This window comes from Gymnoscopelus braueri (assembly GCF_963280865.1).
Source record: "Gymnoscopelus braueri genome assembly, chromosome: 14".
NCBI lineage: Eukaryota > Metazoa > Chordata > Actinopteri > Myctophiformes > Myctophidae > Gymnoscopelus > Gymnoscopelus braueri.
Genome location: NC_137619.1, coordinates 30,986,273 through 31,011,287, shown reverse-complemented (window position 1 = coordinate 31,011,287; position 25,015 = coordinate 30,986,273). Strand labels below are relative to the sequence as shown.

Sequence of the window (25,015 nt, the reverse complement as noted above, 5' to 3'; positions counted from 1 at the left end):
AAAATAATGTCCTTGCACAGACCTTGGCAGATGTGTGAACATGTGTGCACAGACTGGAACATGGCATGTCCGTGCACAGCATGGAAATGTCAAATGTGTTGAGCGTTGATCTTCTTTGCCGCCAGGCCAAGTTCTTGGCAAAATTGGGGCAATTCATGTTGAAGTTGTATTATTTGTCTGATTTTTGGATGTGTCCCTACTGTCCATAGGAGCACCTGATATTTGCTGCAGCAGATTAAACTTCTGGATCATGGCACAGACCAACACTGTTGGACAGGGTACCAACGGGGTAGCTGATGAGTCACCCAACATGTTAGTGTACAGAAAGGTAAGTAAATGAATCAGACATTTCTGGGGTCAAACCCTCTATGTGTTTGTTGTCCATAAAGACGAGAGGTGCGTAGAATCGAGCATCGTTAAAGTTCAGGCAGTCAGGCTACTCCCCACGCTCATTAGTCACCCTCTAATCTCATTCGCTAGCACATACACACTCATTCTAGGCGATCTTTCTTAAGCAGAACACCGGCCACTCTCCATACTACACGCTCAGCAGCATAGGTCATAGCACCTCTTCTGTAGCTTGTCAGTGATCAAACCTCTGCCTCCCCAGCCTCCTCCTCCTTGTGGTATTTAGTGCTTCACTATGTCAGTATGTTAATTGTATGGATTTCTGTGGATTGTATTATGTTATATCTGTGTATCTTAAGTTATGCCCTTGAAGGGTTAACTGTGTGTTTTACTGTAAATTTTAGGCTCTGCTTCAGGGGGGGTTTGTGATCTCACAGATTCTGTGTCATGCTTGCGCAGATAAATCTGTTGTATCACAGGACACACACCGGCAAATGTAATGCAATATCATTGCAAAAATGGTTTATCTTGATGAAAGTGTATGACTGAACGGCAGTTAGTGTTCATGTACCATACAATGCAATGCAATGTGAGCTTTGTGTGAGTGGAAAAAATATGTGCATTACAACATTCATGAAATGCAAAAGTACAGCACCCCCCGACCTCCCCCCCCTTCCCACACACACACACACACACACACACACACACACACACACACACACACACACACACACACACACACACACACACGAGCGTGCAAACACACACCCCGAATGCTATTTCAAGCATGTTTCAGGATAAGGTTTTAACCATTTGACATTAATGGATGCAAAATGAGTTACAGGGGTTTGAAGAATGCTCATTATACTGCCTGCACAGTATTTCTTTACTGTTAGATCTTTCAGGCCGTGTGTGTGTGTGAGTGTGAGTGTGAGTGTGAGTGTGTGTGTGTGTGTGTGTGTGTGTGTGTGTGTGTGTGTGTGTGTGTGTGTGTGTGTGTGTGTGTGTGTGTGTGTGTGTGTGTGTGTGTGTATGTGTCTGTCTGACTGACTGACTGACTGACTTACTGAGAGACTGGTGAAATTCTGTGCTGCCGCTAGTGGTGAGCCGATATATCGTCCCGCGATTTATTTTTTTACAATAATAATAATCAGGCATGCAAACAGCCCCGAGGTGAAAAGGGTGACAACATGTTGTTTTTTTTCGGGTCAGGTGTCACACTATTGCCCTATTGGATTCAAAACGGCTAGTGGAAGCTGAAAAGCTACAAGTTTGCATGTCTGAATAATGCAAAAACAGAAATATTTGTTTGCATTTGCTTTTTTTCTCCCCCATATATTTTCATAATAAAAAAGGGCGTATCGTATCGTATCGTATCGTATTGAAATCGTATCGAAGTTGTGTGCCCAATATCGTATCGTATCGTTTCGTGAAATTAGTGTATCGGCACACCCCTAGCTGCCGCTGAGATATATACCTTAATATATCGCGTCGGTGTCCAGGACGAACCAGCTAACTCAATTTTTCAGCTTTTTTTTATAAATCAACGCTTTTGAACACCCTTTACGTCTGTGTAAAAAAAAAAATTAACCTATGAAAAGTATTAAAAAGCGCCTCTGACGAAAACCCCCAACTCCATTGGATCCTCAAACTGTCCGTCAAAAACAAACAACTCCCCCCCTCTCCTCTCCAGTGCTGCCTTTTCACAGCATGAGCAGAGCGCGTTGCGCAGTGAGCAAGGAGGAGGACCACGTAAACAAACTCCCCGTAGTCTGTTAAAACTATGCAGTGTACCTGTTTATCAAACTTAGCACTGACGCTAATGTTATGAAAACAAGTAATTATATTTCTAAAATCTATGAAGTGTTTAATGAGGAGAGCAATGTGACAAGAAGAAAGGAGTTCATAGCATTTCTGTCGCGCTTCTTCTACTGAAACTCCGACTCTTTGCAGAAGTTATTGTAATATTTAAAGTCCTGTTTATTATTGTAGGCCTATATAATAAGTGTCATGAAGCATCAGGGCATTAATTCACACGTTGTGATGCATTGTGAGCTTGGAGATCCTTTGTTAGCTTTTGGGAATTTTTAACCTTCCCTCAGCAGCAGAGCTATTGTCAGCTGTTCGGACTCCTAAATCCACTTGAGATGGATTTCTGCTCGTCGGAAACGCTTAACTCCGCTTTAGTCTTAAATGCGCTGGATTTGGGTGAAGTGTTGATAATATAATGACACATGCAAGTATCTGACAATATATAAAGTCACTATACCAACTTTGATGAAGCAGTATTGCTTTGTTTTAAAGGTTTAAAGGTTTTCTTCATTTCCTGAAAAACGTATATTTCGTTTTTTCATTTCCTGAACAATGAGCGTTTTGGAGTTAGCAGGTTCGCGCTGGACAGCAGAGATATGTTTGTTCCAAGGATCTAGAGTGATTAAATAAGTCTATGGGAATATTTGAGGTTCTTGTTCTTTAATTTTGAATACTGGCCTTGTGATTTTGTCTAAAGAACCAATTTGGAGCGAGATATTGACATTTGGAATATGTCTCTATAATACTGCTCATCATTTTCCTTTGATTTAGTGAGGGGACAATTTAAGGTTAAAGAAACAAAACAAAAAATGCCATTGTGAAAACAGCAGTGCTGCTCCTACATGCAACTTAAGCAACTTAAGCAAAACCTCTGGTGGTATCTTGCATGACGAATGTTCGTACATCAAAGCCGAGCCCTAATTCAGATGTCCTGGATAATATCAGCTTCCTCTAATAACATCGCCTCCGGATTATAGCTCACTGTGTCTCCCAATTTCTTTTTATATACTGTACTGTAATCTACAGAAGCAAAATCAGGGCAGCAGTAGCTGGATGTATGCTACAGGTAACAGGTCATAATTTCAGGTTGGCCATGTAATGTCTTGGGGCTACGAAGTGATAATCTTCTCCTTTGTGCTTGCGCAGGACTCTGTTGCAGATTTGATTTCTTCATTTCATTCCCTTTGCTTTCACCCTTCGGTGGATGCTCCTCATTCCATCTGCGATAACTTCTGCTAACCAAGAAACCAATGTCGTAGATTGCCTGCCGCTTACAGCACACACACAGTCTTAAGCAATATGACCATCAGTGCATGGCAAGGTGCATTTTCTCTCTGTCTGTAGCAGAAAGTAATGGCTGCTGTTTCTTTATCATAATCTTAAGTAATTTTAAATGCTTCATAAATTAGTCCAAAAGTGTATGTGGGCAGGATGGGGGTTAACATATACAGTAAATGTATTTGGTATTGCTTGTTTTAGCTGCAGTGTGGGTGGGTGCAAGGGGATAGATAGGGGATCACATCACTTATTTGATTAGGTTTGGATGTGATCCCATATCAAAAACACCCAGGCAGGAAGACCTGTTATATTCTGTTCAAGAGCATCCCTATTGATGTGTGGTGTTTCCATGCATTCAATTACATTTTGATGTCTCCTTCCCCCTGCTATTGATTCAGAAAATGCCTCATTTTCGATCGCTGCATGATGGATTTGTATTGAGATCTGAGCATACAAATTGGTAGAAATGTATTCAGTATAATATCTTTTTGAACATACAGTAAATACATCCAAGCATACAGTACATACATATACAGTACTGCACAGTAAATGCATAGGTTAGACATGTCAACAGACATACTTACACTTTACTTATATAAGTACTTCTACATACATAAATATGTACATAAACACATGCTGTAGTGCATGCATATATTCATACAATTATCTTGTTAACCAAACCCTATATAGAAAGAGAGAAAACTATCGATCTGTTTGCATCTGAGCCTGTACCCATTTTTGCTGAGTATTTGACATTTAGGTAAGTAACAACAACAACTTTATTAGGGGGGGGAAAAATTAAGATAAGCGAGTACGATAGGAGATAAAAGCAATAAAAGACTAAAAACAAGAGTTGATACAAAGTCAGCTGGGAAAGGCAATTGTGAACAGGTGGGTTTTCAGGGCGGTTTTGAAGGTAGGGAGGGAGGGGGCGTCTCTGGTTTGGGGGGTGCATTCCAGAGGGAGGGGGGCAGCCACAGAGAAGGCCCTGTCGCCCCAAGTTCGGTGCCTGGTCTTGGGGACCTCGAGGAGGCCGGCATCACTGGACCTGAGGGAACGGGACGGGACATGGGGCTCAAGGTGGTCAGAGAGGTAGGGGGGAGCCACGTTGTGGAGTGCCTTATAGGTGGTGAGGAGCATTTTGAAGTGAATTCTTTGTTTGACAGGCAGCCAATGGAGGTTGTGGAGGACTGGTGTGATGTGGTCTCTGGAGCGGGTGCTGGTGAGCAGGCGGGCAGCTGAGTTTTGAACATATTGGAGTTTATTGGGGGTTTTGGAGGTGATGCTATGGAGGATGCTGTTGCAGTAGTCTAACCGGGATGAAATGAAGGCGTGGATGAGTGTTTCGGCAGCAGAGGATGTCAGGGAGGGCCGGAGACGGGCAATGTTCCTAAGGTGAAAGAGTGCTGTTTTGGTGACATGGTTTATGTGGGAGAGGAACGAAAGAGTATAGGGTCGAAAATGACACCTAGGTTGCGGATGTGGGTGGAGGTTGTGACAAGGGACTGGGAGTCCTGGGTGGAGCGGGTGAGGGAGTCGGGGCTGATGATGATGATGGTGATTTGAAGCAGTTGAGTTTGAGAAAGTTCTTTTGAATCTAGGTTTTTATGTCTGTGAGGCATGTGATGAGGGTGCAGTGGGTGGTTGTGGTCATGGTCGTGGTGGAGAGGTATACTTGTGGTCCCCACTCGTTTGTATTTCTTGGCCCAGAAATTTGTCCTCTGCATTTAACCCATCCTAACTATTAGGAGCAGTGCCATTCAGCGCCTGGGGAGCAGTTACAGTAGTGTCTCGCTCAGGGACACTTTGGTACATGGACCAGGCCTTCTGTTTCCCGGGCGACCTACCCATTCAGCCACGGCTGTCCATATTATACCCATGGTTTACTTTCATTACTATTTAATGTGTTGTATATACCAACAACAACAAAAACAAATGGGGGTTCAGTTCCTAATTCAGATAAATTATCCCCTCCTGCTCTTTCATCCAATTTGTCCCCTTCTTCCCCATCTCACCTCTCGGACCACATATGGCCACGGCTCGCCGCCGTGGCCTGACCCAGATACACTTCAGAGCGAAAGAGGTTGGCAAGTCAGTCACAGTGGAAATACCCCCCATTTTTTCCTCTCCAATGGACTTAAGTCAAATTGGAAAAGTACTCCGTGGAGCCGTGGAGCCGAGTGGATAGCGCCAGAGTGAACGGGTGCCACAAATACCTCTCAGATGGAGATGACTTGGCAGTGGCACGCATCTTGCATCAATGAGCCCGCACCAGGGATGAGCCACATTCTTGGAAGATATGTACCTAAATATATGCACTGAATATTACGTGCACATTACCACGCATGTAATTATACAATGTATATATTAAGTGTATATATTTTGTGGAATGTGAAGCATCACTGTTTAACCACTTAAGCCCTATTTCAAGACAATAAAGATGTATATGTCCTGAAGTTGCAATTGTTTTTCTCCAATGATCTTACTAGCCTGGTTGACTATACCTGGGTGAGCCTGTTCCTATCTCTAATAGGAAATGCGACACATTGTGAGCTTGTAGATCGGCTACTTTTCTTTTTTTTATTGATCTGGAATACATTTTGACATTTTCTGAAACGGTTTGAAACGGTTTTAAATACATGAACTTACCGAAAATCTAACATTTCCCCTGTAATTTCATGGCCAAAATAGGGATGCCAGGTTGAAAGAGGCTAAGTCTCTGTCTGTCACTTAATGCTCACCATCTTTGACAGAGAAGGTACATTATGGTTGAGATCAGACAATCAGTCATCCCGTCCCCGCTGACTATTCTAAGAAGCAGTAGTAGCCTATATAGAAGCTTATGTAATATGAACAGAGGGAGTTTGGCTGCCGAGGACAGTGTGTTGTGGTTTAACAGTCTGCCTGTTGGGAGCATCGCTCCTTATCCTCCCTCTCCCTCTTTCTTTCTTTCTTTCTCTCTCTGTCTCTCTCTCTCTCCCTTCCTTCACTCTGTTCTCCAACCACTCCTGTCATTCACTTCTAATGAAAATGGATGGGGGGTTAAGGTGTTGACCTGATTACTTGGGAGATGTGCGGTGTGTGCATTCTCTGTTACACATATACCACACGCAATAATTCGCACGCACGCACGCACGCACGCACGCACGCACGCACGCACGCACGCACGCACGCACGCACGCACGCACGCACGCACGCACAGGGTCTCTTCCCTTGGAATTAAAGATTTGAATGCCACTGTCTTAGAAATGGTGAAAAATAGATATAGTAGCTTTACTGTATATTTCTGTGTATATTTACACAGAAATGTCAGCACGTACCCTCGAGTGCACACACACACACACACACACACACACACACACACACACACACACACACACACACACACACACACACACACACACACGTTCAAACACTTAAATGAGGAAACACACACGTTGGTGCAGTGCAATAACCAGATTCATTAACAATTCTCTAGTGACATTGAAAATGTAACCGCTCAACGCCAGTCCCCAAGTAAACGCGGACGAATAGGGATAGAAGGAGATTAACAACAACAGACACTTCAAGGCTGTCTCAATCTATCGAGCAAACGTCAATAAAAGTTGATATATAAGGGCGGCGCGTCAACTTAATTGCCTGCTATGTACGTACAACCCTTTTGTGATGGCTTCTGCTCACTCGTACATAAACAATGTGAGGCTGCTGAATATCATGTAGTGTATCACTGTGCAGTACAGTGTGTTTCTTCATGCATGCTTACATGTGTGCGTTGATTAATGTTGTGGCGTGTGTGTGCGCGTGTGTGTCTGTGTGTGTGTGTGTGTGTGTCTTTGTGTCTGTGTGCTGTATGTAGGGCGAACGTTGCAAGAGTGAAGAGAGTAGGCCTACTGAATTTTTCATGCAGGCCAAAAACAGCTCTGTCGAAGCTCGTAGCTACTCAGCATGAGCAAGAAACATCTTCTCTCAACCAGCAGTCATAGCTCATAGCTGTGTGTGTGTGTGTGTGTGTGTGTGTGTGTGTGTGTGTGTGTGTGTGTGTGTGTGTGTGTGTGTGTGTGTGTGTGTGTGTGTGTGTGTGTGTGTGTGTGTGTGTGTGTGTGTGTGTTGTGCGTGTGTGCACTCAAGGGTACATGCTGACATTTCTGTGTAAATATACACAGAAATATACCTATTTTTCACCATTTCTAAGACGGTGGAATTCAAATCTTTAATTCCAATGGAAAAGACCCTCAACAGAGTTTATAGTACCTCAAGAAATGTTCATGTGTCCCACGGTGCTCCGGAAACCCACCTGTACAACTACTGATTCTACAAAGGCCCTGAACACTTTTGTTCTGCAAGCTTTCTGCTCTCAAATGGCATTGATTTTCAAAGGCCTCCTTCAACTTCGCACCCGAAGGACTGCCACCCTCCCCCTTCTTCCAAAACGAGATTGAGCTATTTGATAGAATTTCTCCTTCTAGTCTCTCTCCCTCTACCCTCACCACATCTGTACAGTGGGGATCAGCAGCGGTCTGATCTCTTTCCCCGGTGTGTGGCCGTTTCTACAAATGTCTCCTAAATTCTAACAGTTTTCTGAAAAACCTATGTTGCTATATCAGTGGTGCACAAAACTACTTCATGTCAAGGACCCCCAAAAGGATATGCATTTGGCCGCGGACCCCCATCTCAAAATATGTTGTTTCAGGGAACCCTGCAGAAGCAAAGATTTGAGTTCAAAATGTAAAAAAATATATATGTATATATATATATTATTGAAAGATTTGCACAAATTCTCACGATTTTTCAAAAATAACAGATCTACAAGCTCATAGCTATTAAAAAATAGCCAAAGAAATCTGAAATTACACAGATGCTTTCCCGGTTTGAATGGGTTAACAGCCGAGGAGCCGGCCCACACTTATTTACATCTGGGCTGTCACTGGGGCCACACGTTCTGTAATTGCACTCCCATCAGTCTGACTTGTGACTCTGTATGCGACCATTAATCCTATGCAATGTTCATGGGGTTCCCTATTTTCTCTTTGTGCAGCTGGTGTCACACTTGTGTTACGGCGGCGGTGCTGTCTTCAGTCAATACGCGAGTGCTATTTTACATTGGCTGTGCTTATACGAGGATGTCGATACAGTGCATATTTAGTGGTATTTGCTCCCTGGTGAAACTTAATCTTTGCCTGTGGAGAGATGACAACAATGCAAAATTTACCATATTCACAAATCAGCCATTTTGCTCTTATATCACACTCATGGGATGGGAAACGCCCTTATGATAGCACTTCGTGAGAACTCCATGTCTCAGGAAACAGTGTATAGGGCTGTTGACACAAGTATAAATATAGATATTTTTAATATTGTTATAACTCAACGACAGTGATGAACAATATCTTTTGAGATCAATTCCAGAGCGATTTGACAAACAATACACTAACAGCCTATCAAAATGTTTGACACATCATTCAACATGTTTACAGAATGTTCATAAGTGTGGATGATCACATCATTATCATTACCCAGCAAGCACAATGACGTCATGATGACGTTATGATGACGCCCGGTCATCACCCCGGTGACGTTCAGGACTAGGCCAGATCACAGCCCATATGGGGATGATCTTTACGTCATTTACAGGACGTCATCACCGGGACATCATATGGACATTTGGACAGCAATTTTGGGTGATGAGAAATGTGTTTAGATGACGTCCTGGAAGTGACGTTTTTGTGGTCAGGATTAATTTTGGTTGAAATCAGGTGATATTCTGGGCCAGATCTGACTTGTCTTGGTTTGACTTGATCTAGCCCCAATCGAGACGTCACTGATTGGTCCGGGTCCTGACTGTGCTTGCTGGGTATAGTTATCTTTATAGTTATCATTAACATTGGTGTGGAATAGATGTCCCTTAATACCCCATTGTTTTCTTACTGTCTTGTTTCTTTCCCCTAGCAAATGACAGGAAGGGTCCTTCACACCTCAGTAGAAGGGCGTCATTGCAGTGCAGTGAGATTTGTACCATTTCCCCTTATAGTGTGACTGTAATAAACAGAAATAACAAGCCAGGGCAAACTTATTAGTGCATAATATCGATCTGCATATTGATTAAGAGCTTGTGTACAAGCAGTCATTTTGTTGGAATGGGATTTACTTTCTCCTCTGTTATTGCGGCACGGCAGAAACACAGCACAGTTGAGTGACCATGAACAGCAGCCTCTGATATCCCACTGGAGGCTTTGTTTTCTTGGAAACTGGAGCGGGGGTCAAAGGACTAAAACAAATTCAAGTTTTGTTTTAGTTTTAGCCTGATTTGATTTGTAAAAACCTAGCCAAAATCAGTTGTTCATGGGTCATAGAGTGAGGGGTACTGAATACATTTTCAGATGCTCTCAGCTACAGATTGAAGGGTTCTTGTACTGCCTGTCTCCCTCAAGTTGCAATCAGACAGTAAGCGAAAGAAGGGGAGAGAGTCTAGTAAGAAACAGAGAGATAGATTTAAGCAGGGGGGAGAGAGAAAAGGAGAGGGAAAGAGAGACACTGATGATCTATATTTGCCAGCTCAGACGGTTATGTTTTTGTGTCAGCTTGCCAGCAGGGCGACTTCTGCTTCTGTGTTTAAAAACATGTTGTTTTGTGTACAATAGAGATGATTCTCATTCATACGGAAAGTGGGGCTGCTACTGGAAGGGAATTTGGCATTTAGGTCGGTCGGTGTTGGTGTGTTTGTCAAAGTAATCTGTTTTGCTAGCTGGGCTGACGTCACCCATAGCACCAATTAGTGGCTGGTGGCTGGCACCATGCTATACTGGGAAGGTAATCCATGCAGTCATGCTGTGCTGTGTTGTTTAGCAATGCACTGCATTTCATCTGGATTCCTGTGACTTCCAGCTATGCTATATCAATATTACAAGTTGGTCTTCACTTAGACCTTCACAGAATGACAAGAATCTATATGTGCATGAACAGGAAGGTGCTGGGACACAACTGCAGATAGCTGGTACAAGAAAGGTGTTTTGAGAGACAGGGGTGGGCTGGGGGGGGGGATTTCACTATTTTAACCCAGCAACCCTATGTAGATTACGCCACTGCTGAAAAGCATCCCAGCCCAAAACAGTAACGTAACTAATAATTGGGCCGCACGACCCGGAAATGACCGTAATAATCCTAAAACGGGAGCCCACCGGCCGTGCGGCCTGGATTGGCGTGGCCGTTCTGGAATTGTCCCAAATTTCCCAGTGGCCAGCACGTCCCTGCAGGTCATGATGACCCCATCTCTGGACACAGCTGAATAGTCACTGTGCACTCTGGCTTTGTTGGCACCGGCAATGGAGTCATGACAATTTAACTTGTCCCCACTGATATCAGATTAAATAATGTATAATCTTTCTGAGCTACAGCGCTACGGCTACATTAGTCTATATACATAGGCCTACATATATAATATATTTTTGTAATCAACTATTTAATTGATTAGTCTGATTAACCACTTAAAAGGTAGTGTATGGGATATTATTTTAAAAAGTGCACAGGTCTCCGCAAGGTCAGGTAGGTTATTGTGGGCCAACAATGTTTGAAATTTGCCAATCAGGATGGAATATGAAAAATCGACAGATCCGTCTTGAACACATGACTATAGAGATATTTTGTACCAATTTGCGTGATGTTTGGACAAAATCTGTAGGAGTAATATAAAAAAATCTGTTTAGCAAAATCGGCCTCCTGGTGGCGCTATAACAGGACAATGTGAAAAGGGTGGCATGTCTCGAGATATTTAATCTTTTTCCTTATTCTACTTTTTTATTAAAATCGATTATCGATTACTTTTTATAATCGATTAGTTCGATTAACTGTTGCACCCATACAAAAGATGCTCAGACTCTGGCCCTATAGCCTGTGTGTGGTGTGTGTACTGTATGTGTGTATGCTAGTGTTACATAAAAGGGCTGAGGAAGGCATGGGCACTAAGATTAAGAGCGTGACTAATGGCCTCATGTCAGTCTGGTCATTTAATTACCTCTCAACATCTAATGGGAGTTTACAGGAGGATCCTCAGTCCAGTGGGCTTAGAATGAAACCCCTGCCTCAGCTGTCCCTGGTGTGCCATGGTTTTAATGAGGAGTGAGATGTACGGTTAATGTTGGGAGTGTATGGAGACAGTGAGCAGAAACGTGCAAGCAAAGAGATAATGACACGCTAACGGGCTTAGCTCCATTCTTTTGCTGCAGCCGTCTGCCTCCACCAGTCTGTCAGCGCAGAACAAGCTTTTCCTGTTAAGGAACCCCAAATAGCCACAGCCTCCAGCTGCGGCCCCCCTTTTGCAAAATGGCTTATAAAATACAATAGCTGATCTGGTGTGACGTGTTGTGAGCTTAAAGATTCTCGGCTATTCTCGAAAATATGTTATATATAACATATTAATTTTTGCCAATAATGAACATGCTCAGGGACGCCAGGTTGATCGTATGAATTTAAATCGAATTGAAATGACATAGTGTGTGTGTGTGTGTGGTGTGCAAATACAGTTCCGTCTTGATGGGAGCTTGTTTAACATCAGACGCCTTCAAGCCAAGACCAAGACCCTGGTCAGCAACATCTACGAGCTACAGTATGCAGATGATTGTGCTCTTCTGGCCCACAGCCCAACTGCCATGCAACGTGCCCTGGACACCATGTCCTCTGTTTACCACTCACTAGGTCTTGTGATCAACATCCACAAAACAGAGATCATGGCGCCAGAAAAATCTCCACCCCCCGTGTTCAACATCAGCGGCACTCCCCTCAAGGTTGTCCAGCAGTTCAGCTACCTCGGCAGCATATTGACACCCTCCTGCCAAATTGATGATGATATCCAGGCCCGTATCAACCAAGCCTCCTATGCCTTTGGCAGACTGCGCTCTCGTGTGTTTGAAAACAACCACCTAAGAACACCAACAAAAGTGGCAGTCTACAGGGCAGTGTGCGTGTCTACACTGCTATATGGGTCAGAAGCCTGGGTTGTCTATCGGCGTCACATCAGACGTCTTGATGCATTTAACATCAGATGCCTCCAACGCATCCTTGGCATCACCTGGCAGGACCGTGTCCCTCACACTGACACTCTCCAACGCACTGATTCCATCAGCATTGAGGCAACCGTAGCACGGAGGCAACTCCGGTGGGTCGGCCACGTCATCCGGATGCCTGGCTGCCGTTTGCCCCGTCAGGTGCTTTATGGACAGATCTTGTCAGCCAGCAGGAAGCCCGGTGGTCCAAAGCTGCGGTACAAAGATCAGCTAAAACAGACTTTAAAGAGGTGCAACATCAAGCCCAACGATCTGGAGTCAGCTGCAGCTAATCGGCCACTCTGGCGCTCTTTATGCTACGAAGGGGTCACACACCTTGAGGAGAAACGCACCCAGCAAAGGATGGCGCGGCGCCAGCAAAGACACCTTCATGCTGAACCAGTACCATCTCAGCCTTCTGATCCAGGCCTTGCATGTCCTGCCTGCGGTAGGATATGTGGTTCCAGAATCGGGCTTCATAGTCATCTACAGTGGCATCGTCGCCAGCAAAGATAACCACTGACAAACTCATCACAACGCAAGGAAGCTACGTCATCTTCGACAACGATGGACTGCCAAGGAAGGAAGTGTGTGATATTTTAAATTTGTTATGTATTTATTGTCTCCGCCAGGCCGAAAGGCATGGCGAGAGAGTATGTTTTACCCCCTGTCCGTCCGTCCGTCCGTCCGTCCGTCCGTGTGTGTGTGTCCTGTCCGTGTGTTACCAGCTAATATCCGGCACCGTTGGCCCGCTCGCTGCGAAACTGTGCACACACACTCCCTCGATGCCAATTCAGAACCTCTGCCCCAAATTTTTCACATGGGCCTGTTATAGCGCCACCAGGAGGCCGATTTGTGCAAAACCCATTTTTTGACATTACTTCTACAGATTTTATCCAAACGTCATGCAAATTGGTACACAGTATCTCTATAGTCATGTGATCAACCCGGATCTGTCCGATTTCCCATATTCCATCCTGATTGGCTAAGGTTGAAAACCATTGTGTCAGAAAACTTTTAGCTCCTGATTCTACCTTGTTTGTATCCATGTCTTTGTCAACACATACTACTGCTTTACGACCATCCTGTACGACCATTTCTTCTCTATTATTCATCCAAATGTTGACGGCCTCTTCTCTAGATCTCTTAATCTTTTCCATCCACTTTTATTATTGGGTTTTTATAGTTTTTTTTTGGTGTCTGGACATGCCAGACATTATGAGCCTCCACTCCTTTCTTAAAGGAGTAGTTCACCCAAAAAATGACTTATTTTCTATCAATTGCACACTCCATGAAGCCTTGATTTCATGGATTTCTTTTTGTTTTTGTGGCATTCCTAAGACAATAATTTGATGACCGTGTGTATTTCCGGTAGGAGACACAAATAATCTACTTTGTCTCTCCTACCGGATACATTAGCCGGTAGGAGACGGGAATCAAATTATTAGCTTAGGAATGCGACAAAAACAAAAAATAATCCATGGATTCAAGGCTTCATAGGGTGTGCAATTGATAGAAAATAAGTCATTTTTTGGGTGAACTTCTCCTTTAAATGTACAGTGGTTAGCACTTGATAATGTCAGTGGTGGTACCCCTCTGGTGCCCCTGTGGTACCACCTGTTTTTGTGGTACCGCTTTTTTCTATGTGGTGCCACTAGATGGCGGTAGAGAGCAACTAATGCCCAGACATAGGCATGTTGTGTCTATTTGAGACAGGGCTGCTTTCAGTCAACAGATAGAAGCTGCAATTGAAGCTGAACTTGTTGAGAAGTGAAACAAATAATTGTATGGGTTATATTATCAAGATGTATTTTGGTAAATTGCACTCAGTGGGCTATTAAATATAACCCTCAGGAATGAAACATTAAATACATACATTTTACTTAAGTAAAAGTAGCAATACCACAATATAAAAATACTCTATTACAACTAAAAGGCCTGTGTTCAAAATGTTACTTGAGTAAAAGTACAAAAGTATTGGCATCAAAATATACTTAAAGTACCAAAAGTAAAAGTACTCCAATGTTTGAAAGTAGCCGATCTACAAGCTTGTAGATCGGCTATTTTCAAATGGTATAAAATAGGGCTAAAGTGGTTAATGTATATGTTTTATAATATAACAATTTATATCTGCAAAGTAACTAAAGTTTTCAAACAATTGTAGTGGAGTAAAAGTACAATATTTGCCTCTGCAGATGTAGTGGAGTAGAAGTAAAAGTGCACTAATACTCCAGTACAGTAAAAAAAAGACCTCAACATGTTTCCCAAGGTTCTATGCAACCCAAGTGGGTATCGAACCCTGACCTCCAACCTTTGAGAAACATTTCATTAACCACTAGACTACCGGTACAGATGCAAAATGGCTGTATGAGATGAGAACACAGTACACACAGAATGGGGCATCTGACTTCCAGCTGAAACAGTGCAATGTTACTTGAGTAAAAGTACAAAGGTATTGGCATCAAAATATACTTAAAGTACCAAAAGTAAAAGTACTAAAATGTCTGAAAGTAGTCAATCTACAAGCTTGTAGATTGGCTATTTTCAAATGGTATAAAATAGGGCTAAAGTGGTTAATGTTTATGTTTTATAATATAATCATTTATATCTGCAAAGTAACTCAAGTTTTCAAACAATTGTAGTGGAGTAAAAGTACAATATTTGCCCCTGCAGATGTAGTGGAGTGGAAGTAAAAGTGCACTAATACTCCAGTACAGTAAAAAAAACACCTCAAGATGTTTCCCAAGGTTCTATGCAACCCAAGTGGGTATCGAACCCTGACCTCCAACCTTTGAGAAACATTTCATTAACCACTAGACTACCAGTACAGATGCAAAATAACTGTATGAGATGAGAACACAGTACACACAGAATGGGGCATCTGACTTCCAGCTGAAACAGTGCAATGTTACTTGAGTAAAAGTACAAAGGTATTGGCATCAAAATATACTTAAAGTACCAAAAGTAAAAGTACTAAAATGTCTGAAAGTAGTCAATCTACAAGCTTGTAGAGTGGCTATTTTCAAATGGTATAAAATAGGGCTAAATTGGTTAATGTTTATGTTTTATAATATAATCATTTATATCTGCAAAGTAACTAAAGTTTTCAAACAATTGTAGTGGAGTAAAGTACAATATTTGCCCCTGCAGATGTAGTGGAGTGGAAGTAAAAGTACAGTAATATTCCAGTAAAGTAATTTTTCACAAGATTCTAGGTGACCCAAGTGGGAATCGTACCCTGACCTCTAACTTTGTAGGTCACATTCACTAACCACTATACTACTGATATAGTTGATAAAATGGCTGTATGTGATAACAAGACACTACACACAGAAGGGGCATCTCACTTCAGCTGAAACAGTGAAGTGTTACTTGAGTAAAAGTACAAAAGTATTGGCATCAAAATATACTTAAAGTACCAAAAGTAAAAGTACTAAAATGTCTGAAAGTAGTCAATCTACAAGCTTGTAGATTGGCTATTTTCAAATGGTATAAAATAGGGCTAAAGTGGTTAATGTTTATGTTTTATAATATAATCATTTATATCTGCAAAGTAACTAAAGTTTTCAAACAATTGTAGTGGAGTGAAAGTAGCCGGTCTAGCATGTAGATTGGCTTTTTTCAAAAGCCTTGGTAAGAGAGAGAGGGAGATTTGAGGTAAGGGGGAGGGGATCTTGAAGTGAATTGATCTACTCTACCAAGCTGAAAAAGGTTATGCTAATGCACACATCCTGTGAAGTAGGCTGTCTCATCTCAGAAGAACTTGGGCTTGACAGTGAAACACATTTAGTGAGCTGTAATCTTTATATTTCATAGATAGTGGCACTTCTAATATGTATGTTTTATAATATAACAATTTATATCTGCAAAGTAACTAAAGTTTTCAAACAATTGTAGTGGAGTAAAGTACAATATTTGCCCCTGCAGATGTAGTGGAGTGGAAGTAAAAGTACAGTAATATTCCAGTAAAGTCAAAAACACCATCATTTTTCACAAGATTCTAGGTGACCCAAGTGGGAATCGTACCCTGACCTCTAACTTTGCAGGTCACATTCACTAACCACTATACTACTGATATAGCTGATAAGATGGCTGTATGTGATAAGATTTTAGCAAAACTAAGCAATAAAAGCCTGGAGATCGAGGCTAGTGATAAGAAGACACTACACACAGAAGGGGCATCTCACTTCAGCTGAAACAGTGAAGTGTTACTTGAGTAAAAGTACAAAAGTATTGGCATCAAAATATACTTAAAGTACCAAAAGCAAAAGGACTAAAATGTCTGAAAGTAGTCAATCTACAACCTTGTAGATTGGCTATTTTCAAATGGTATAAAATAGGGCTAAAGTGGTTAATGTTTATGTTTTATAATATAATCATTTATATCTGCAAAGTAACTAAAGTTTTCAAACAATTGTAGTGGATTGAAAGTAGCCGGTCTAGCATGTAGATTGGCTATTTTCAAATAGCCTTGGTAAGAGAGAGAGGGAGATTTGAGGTAAGGGGGAGGGGATCTTGAAGTGAATTGATCTACTCTACCAAGCTGAAAAAGGTTATGCTAATGCACACATCCTGTGAAGTAGGCTGTCTCATCTCAGAAGAACTTGGGCTTGACAGTGAAACACATTTAGTGAGCTGTAATCTTTATATTTCATAGATAGTGGCACTTCTAATATGTATGTTTTATAATATAACAATTTATATCTGCAAAGTAACTAAAGTTTTCAAACAATTGTAGTGGAGTAAAGTACAATATTTGCCCCTGCAGATGTAGTGGAGTGGAAGTAAAAGTACAGTAATATTCCAGTAAAGTAAAAAACACCATCATTTTTCACAAGATTCTAGGTGACCCAAGTGGGAATCGTACCCTGACCTCTAACTTTGCAGGTCACATTCACTAACCACTATACTACTGATATAGCTGATAAGATGGCTGTATGTGATAAGATTTTAGCAAAACTAAGCAATAAAAGCCTGGAGATCGAGGCTAGTGATAAGAAGACACTACACACAGAAGGGGCATCTCACTTCAGCTGAAACAGTGAAGTGTTACTTGAGTAAAAGTACAAAAGTATTGGCATCAAAATATACTTAAAGTACCAAAAGTAAAAGTACTAAAATGTCTGAAAGTAGTCAATCTACAACCTTGTAGATTGGATATTTTCAAATGGTATAAAATAGGGCTAAAGTGGTTAATGTTTATGTTTTATAATATAATCATTTATATCTGCAAAGTAACTAAAGTTTTCAAACAATTGTAGTGGATTGAAAGTAGCCGGTCTAGCATGTAGATTGGCTATTTTCAAATAGCCTTGGTAAGAGAGAGAGGGAGATTTGAGGTAAGGGGGAGGGGATCTTGAAGTGAATTGATCTACTCTACCAAGCTGAAAAAGGTTATGCTAATGCACACATCCTGTGAAGTAGGCTGTCTCATCTCAGAAGAACTTGGGCTTGACAGTGAAACACATTTAGTGAGCTGTAATCTTTATATTTCATAGATAGTGGCACTTCTAATATGTATGTTTTATAGTATAACAATTTATATTTGCAAAGTAACTAAAGTTTTCAAACAATTGTAGTGGAGTAAAAGTACAATATTTGATGCCAATACCTTTGTACTTTTACTCAAGTAACATTGCACTGTTTCAGCTGGAAGTCAGATGCCCCATTCTGTGTGTACTGTGTTCTCATCTCATACAGCCATTTTGCATCTGTACCGGTAGTCTAGTGGTTAATGAAATGTTTCTCAAAGGTTGGAGGTCAGGGTTCGATACCCACTTGGGTTGCATAGAACCTTGGGAAACATGTTGAGGTCTTTTTTTTACTGTACTGGAGTATTAGTGCACTTTTACTTCTACTCCACTACATCTGCAGAGGCAAATATTGTACTTTTACTCCACTACAATTGTTTGAAAACTTTAGTTACTTTGCAGATATAAATTGTTATATTATAAAACATATACATTAACCACTTTAGCCCTATTTTATACCATTTGAAAATAGCCGATCTACAAGCTTGTAGATCGGCTACTTTCAAACATTGGAGTACTTTTACTTTTGGTACTTTAAGTATATTTTGATGCCAATACCTTTGTACTTTTACTCAAGTAACATTTTGAACACAGGCCTTTTAGTTGTAATAGAGTATTTTTATATTGTGGTATTGCAACTTTTACTTAAGTAAAATGTCTGTGTACTTCCACCATGAAACACAGTTGTGTTTAAAGAAACAATTGCTTTTGAATTCATCCTAAGGACTCTGCATTATTTTCTATGTTTACAAAAAATAAAAATTACAATCAATTTTAAATGCAATCACCCTTCCCCTGTTGCTAATAATGTACTATAGGGTTCATGGACTCACATGCGCCACATCGTGGCCGATCAGCCACACTACACCTAAAAAAAAGGTGTCAAATGTGGCACCACCAAGTAGTGGTGGTGCCTCTGTGGTACCACAGAGGCACTCAGATGGTATTACTGCCGTTATCAAGTGCTAACCACTGTAGTATTGTGCATGCCGCCTCCTGTCTCAATTTCCTGTGAATGGGGAAAATAACTCGGAAGTGACGTCAGACTTCGGTATTCTATAGTAACAACTTCATCAATGTGAATTCTTGCATATTATGAACTTAAAAGGTGTGTGTGTGTGTGTGTGTCTCTGTCTGTCTGTCTGTCTGTCTGTCTGTCTGTACCGGGCATAGCTCAGGGGCCGTCTGACTGATTGTTGGTGTGTTGAGCCAATGAAACTGACCCAGAACAGGACATGTTTATACCACCTTCTGGAAAAGGGTATACAGTTATGCACAAAGGTGAATACAACAACTACAAGGGTATTTCGTAAATGGATGGGGCATGCATTCCCAACTTGCATCATTCCTGAGTAGGCCATTGATTGTAAGATCTAACATTAGTACTGTGGTAACAGGTACCGCACTGGGTACTCTAACAACTCGTACAGTGAGTACTCTGACAGCTGGTATAACCAGGTGGGGCATGTATTCCCAACTAGATCAGCTAAATCAAATCCTGCAGTAATAAACCCTGCAGCAATACAGTAGCTTATTCAAAGAGCAATACAACTTAATACAACCAAATATTTTGCGCAGTTAAATAAGCTATACATTCTCTACGTTCTCATGTCTAATAGCTAAGTGAGATATTTAATTATCAATTATCTGTGTTTGACCACAAGGTCATGGGTTCGATCCCGGGCACCGCCAACTCAGCATATGAGTAGCACGGCTTAGGTGTGTCAAGTCGTGCGGTAAGTACTGGGAGTTGATGGTAGGTGTTGTGCTCCACTTCAGCAATCCATCTCCCAAGGGTCTAGCGCATTGCGAAACAGGGATAGACTCCCGCTCTGGCTGATAATAAGCCGATAATAAACTGACAATAAGCCTCTCCAACCTACTTACTTACTACTTACTTACTGTACAATCAATCAATACTGTATTCCTTTTTTCAGTCTTCAAATGAACAGATAAGCATGTCAAAATCCCACATATTTTTGTCTTAGATTGATATCTTAAGCCGGGATTCTGCAGGAGGCTAGCAGTCTAGAGGAGTCGGTCTGTGTGTTTGTCCGGAGCTAAACTTGCTAAAATTGATCTGTGCCAAATTCCTTGTGCACACTGCCAGTAGTGTAACTTACCTCCACTATTCCCCCCCCCCCACGTTTTATATTTTGATCAATACCTTTTCTTAATCTTAAAATCATAATTACTTTATTTTACTGTAATTGAATGGCTTAAATGTATCATATAAATATATATTATAGTAACCAAATACTTGAATAGCCCAGTAAGCCCACCTATTTAAAAGACAGTGTGAACTGTCTGTTCAAAGGAGGCTATTATTTCTGACCAGTAAAAGAAAGACATTTTTAGCTGCTCCTGCTTTCACTTGTCAGAAGAACAAGTTTGATTGATTGAAAATAGTTACTTGAAAACACATTTAGTAGTCCTCTGTCGTGATGCTGAAAGCTATCCTCTTGTAAGATGGTGACTGATCATTCAGTTGAATTACAGTACCCTTCTGCAAGCAAACCGTGAGCTGTAGAGAACAAGATGACAAGGTTGTGGCACGGCATGTTCTGAAGCAAATGCAGAGAGAATTTGCACAAGCCACTTAACTTGGTCGGAAGATATACAGTAAAGTAAGCAAGACCAGGCAGGAACAGCCAGATGCATTCCAAACTGTATCCTGGGCATACATCAGTGGCGGAGCGTCCGGGGAGGCCAGGGAGGCGGCCGCCTCCGGGCCCGCGACCCAGGAGGGCCCGGGCCGTCAGATAATAAATCGGTAAAATCAGGCAAAAATATGAATTAAACAACATAACCCTAACCTTACCCTAACCCTAAAACCGAAATAAAGTGACAAAAAGACCCCCAAAAAGTGACAGAATCCGCGGAAAACCTGCAAAATTGCGCGGGATGTGCACCAGGGGGGGCCTGATCACTGCGCTGTGCCTCCCGGCCCGGCTTTGAGTTGTTCCGCCACTGGCATACATATATGTGATAAGGAGAAAAGTTATGCAAACATCCATAATTTACACAGCTTAGAGTGATTGCGAACGCGGAAGGAGGCGCGGCTTCGACCAAGTGGAGCTTACTATGTAACCCTGCTCAGGTTGTGGGTCTGTCTGTCTGCGTGTCTGTGTGCATGCACTACCTATGTAGAGGGCGCCAGAGTGCAGGAATTTAGACAATGCTCTGATTTAAATGCAACACCACACACACACACACACACACACACACACACACACACACACACACACACACACACACACACACACACACACTTCTCTCCCCATCACAGTGAAATAACACGGATTACAAGTCCGTAAATACACAATATTTTCGAGCTGCGTTCGCTTCCAGCGTTTGCGCGTCTTACTTGTTAAGTATAGTTATAAGATAATGTATACTGAGATGGGTAAGCCTTGTGCATACTAGATGAACATGATTTGATTAACACAAGTGTAATCACATCTCAGTGGACTCAAGTTTGAATCACCTTGACAAACACATCAAAGTGTGTAGTTAGTCTGGCCATGTATTAGGGGATATATAGGTTTAAAGGGACGGGAGCATTCAACACACAACTATTTGTGTTGTTAAGTCATACTAAATAATACTATCTTGCAATGTAGCTTTAATCTGATGCACCAAAACATACAGTACCCCTACCCCGATCAATCCCAAGATTATGAATTCACAATCTGCGGTCATTACTTTCGGTATACACATAAAACACATTTTCCATTACTGGGAAAACGTCATAAAACGTTGCAGAAGCATTTTCTCTCTTCCTGACCATCACAGAAGAAGGATTATCAATAGGTAGATATTATAAATATGTGTTAAATGGATATGGATTTAGCCATACACAAGATTAACCAGTGCAGCCAGATAATTATCCTACTAAACTATTAAGAATTTATTGTGGTTAATTCTTGTAATTGATCAAACCTACTGCTGGCAGATACAGCTAATTTTGTTTAGTTTTCTGTGATTCTCAAAATGTGCCTCTTTGACTGGGGGGAAGCATTCTGCTAAAATAATTGGAAAATAAATATGTTTATCTCTGGCAAACGTATTTTATAGCAGCCTCAAACCATTAGCTACTGCAAAAACACAGCTGTTCCTGTTTTTCTAACCTTCAAAAATAAATCAGTAGCAAGGAGCTGTGTTATCACCTTGCTGTGTATTATTTTCCTTCCCTCCCAAATGCTCTTTTTTTCCCCCCCAAGAGCAATGCAAGAAATGTGTTAAAGCATGTGTGTAATGTGTTTCTGCACAATTCCACCGTATCTCTCGCTTTGTCAGTCATCTTTGCTGTCCCTCCCTCCCCAGACTCCTTTTTAACGGTGTTCTATAGTGTTCACACCTTCTAACACTCTCTGTATCTATGTCTTTCTGACTCCGTCCCTCTTGCTTTGACTCCCACTCTCACGTCATCTCTCTTTGATGTTTCTTGTGCACTCGCAATCTCACACCAACTTAACTTTCGCTCTGCCTCTCTCCTGGTGTGTGGTGCCTTGCCAGCGCAGCATCCTTCCATCCCTCTCTTCCTATCTCCTTCCCCTCTCATCCCTCTCCTCTCTTTGAAGTCTTCAGAGCACCAGTCAGCGTCTTTGCCACTCCAATCAGAGCTTTTATCCTCGCAAAGAGGAAGAGAGGAACATATTTGGGTTTTTCTGAAGCTCAATCATCTCCCCCTGTGTGAAATGTTCACTCGAGACTCACGGCTGTACCGGGAGCACTTTACACAAACAGTAGATGACCGTGGCATTCTTACATCCAAAGTGGGTGGACTGGGGCTGTAATGTGAACGATGCCTGAATTGCCCTCGGCCCGCGTCCGGAGCTCGGTGGCTAGTAAATCTCTCAAACGCAGTCAGACAACAAGCCATGCTATAACAACTGCAACAATGAAAGCCAAACAGCATGCCATAAAATATATTGATCAGCAAGGACAGTCACTTTATGAAGCCAGGCTGCTATCCAAGCACACAACATTTTTATCTATTTAACCTTGATTCAGTCCTCAGGTGGTCTGAATGGTCCCTTTTAATGTTTTATGCTTCTATTGTGTTTTTATGTACTGTTAGGCTAAATGTGATTTAATGTGTCCTGTCTGAAGATGATTTTGTTTTTGTTTTGTTTTAAAGTGTTTTTATATAGCAGACCTCTGCACATGCAAGGAAAGATACATTTCTACCTTTTGTGACAATAACCACCAATATTTTTCAATTCAATGTGTTTCAAATATGCTTAATGGATGGAAGTGCAATTTTGTATTTATTTTAATAACTGCAGACAGTCATATTGCTCACAACTCTATGGTTACGGGGCTCAGAACTGCTTCAACCTGCAGCCTTCTGAGGCTCATAGCTTCATACATCAGTTCAGCTCGCCAAGCACAGCCATTCACAGCCTAGCCCAGTCTGTGCCGCCATCTTGACTTTACCTTGCTGTTTTGTGGTCATGTGTAGGCCTATACATAAGAGCATGGTAGTGACACTTATCGGCTTACGTAGCCAGACTATATCACTGCGTGGATATGAGTCTGGTGGGTACCGCTCATAATTCCGACATCCCACTAATCCGACTACGTGGCTTCCGCGTGCGGTTAGGGTTAGGGTTAGGTATAGGGTTAGTAACCGTCGGAAAGGCGACATGTCGGCTTCCCGACATGTAACCGAGTCTGGTGCCTCTATGAGGAAGTTTTTTTTTCCAAGGGGGCGGGATCAAAATAATGGCTCTCGACGCAATTGGTTAGACCTACAACCAACTACCAATTGCAGTCTCCCATATTTGAATACTGGGCCCTGATTGGTCACCCCAGACTTCGGGAGCAGGAAATGGATTTACAACGGAGCGGTGCCAGACCCGAATCGCCGAGAGCATTTTTTTTTTGCACTGGCAGATTCGTCTGGTCCCAGGCTAAGTGACACTGATATGGTGACATGTGTGTTCTCCTGATAGTCAAGTGTTGCAAGATCCATTGTAGCATTCAATAATAGCAAATGTATTATTTATTTAAACTTTAAAGAACTATTGGCATGGTCTGTAACAATGATTTATTTGGATTTAGGCTACTTTCAAGTGTTGATAATTTACATATTTGAATATGATTTGGAAACAGTTAACTTGAAAGAATGGTGCCAGGGGTAAATATGTGGAAGTAAATCTGATTCTGGGTGGTGGAAAATTGGCCCACGTTAATTGAAGTCTTTCTGTTCCAACCTTGTAAACAAGGTAGGCTGATTAATTGCAGCTAATTTGCTAATGTAATTGGCAAGAAAATAAACAGCGCAGCCGCGTGCCTAGGCACATTCCTGGGAAAGCATGTTGAGATGGTGCTGTGAGTCTCGTTCTGAACTATTTCAAATAGTTGGACGGATGTGCTCTCCTCGACACAAGGTGCTCCCGATAGACCGACAAAACACAAGTCGTTAGCCTCATAGCATAATTGCCTAAGTATTTTTTTGGTCAAATTGACATTTCTGCCTAACTCTCCTAACACTGCTGCTTCATTGTGCCTTATTGTCTATATGTCCTCGGCCTATCAGAATGTTTGTTGCATTCCAAAATCACTTTTTTCATTTCAAGTCATTTTAAGTCAATCCTTTGACTCAGGCAGAAATTATCTGTGTGCAGACAGTAATAATATTTTACCATACGTGAGTTTCTACGTGATGTGACCTTTGCCCCAAAGTTTTCATATGGGCTTGTTATAGTGCCACCAGGAGGCCGACTTGTGCAAAACCCATTTTTTTTCACCGCCCCTATATGTGAGGTTTGGACATCTGCACCCATTGCACCCCCCCAACCCTGCGCTGTGATTGGCCACCAGTGTACCCCCCTAACCCTGCACCGTGATTGGCCAATCACAGTCTATTCAGGACTGTGATTGGCTAGTGAAACATGACACATGTGCATAGCCCTATAAATAGGACTATGCACTTAAAAAAAACACATTTATGTTTTTTTTTTACTTAAAAAAAAACACATTTATGGGTTTTCTTAAGTTAGG

The 25,015-nt window shown here is 41.8% G+C and overlaps 1 protein-coding gene across 1 annotated transcript in view; it reads left to right on the top strand.

Moving 5' to 3' along the window:
* The first annotated feature begins 214 nt into the window (after window positions 1-214).
* Window positions 215-25,015, top strand: part of rgs7a (regulator of G protein signaling 7a) — a 94,030-nt gene continuing 69,229 nt past the window's right edge. Inside the window, exon 1 of the mRNA XM_080450187.1 lies at window positions 215-328. Coding sequence (XP_080306313.1) covers window positions 251-328 — 78 coding nt within the window. The 5' untranslated portion in view covers window positions 215-250. The remainder of the gene's footprint in view (window positions 329-25,015) is intronic.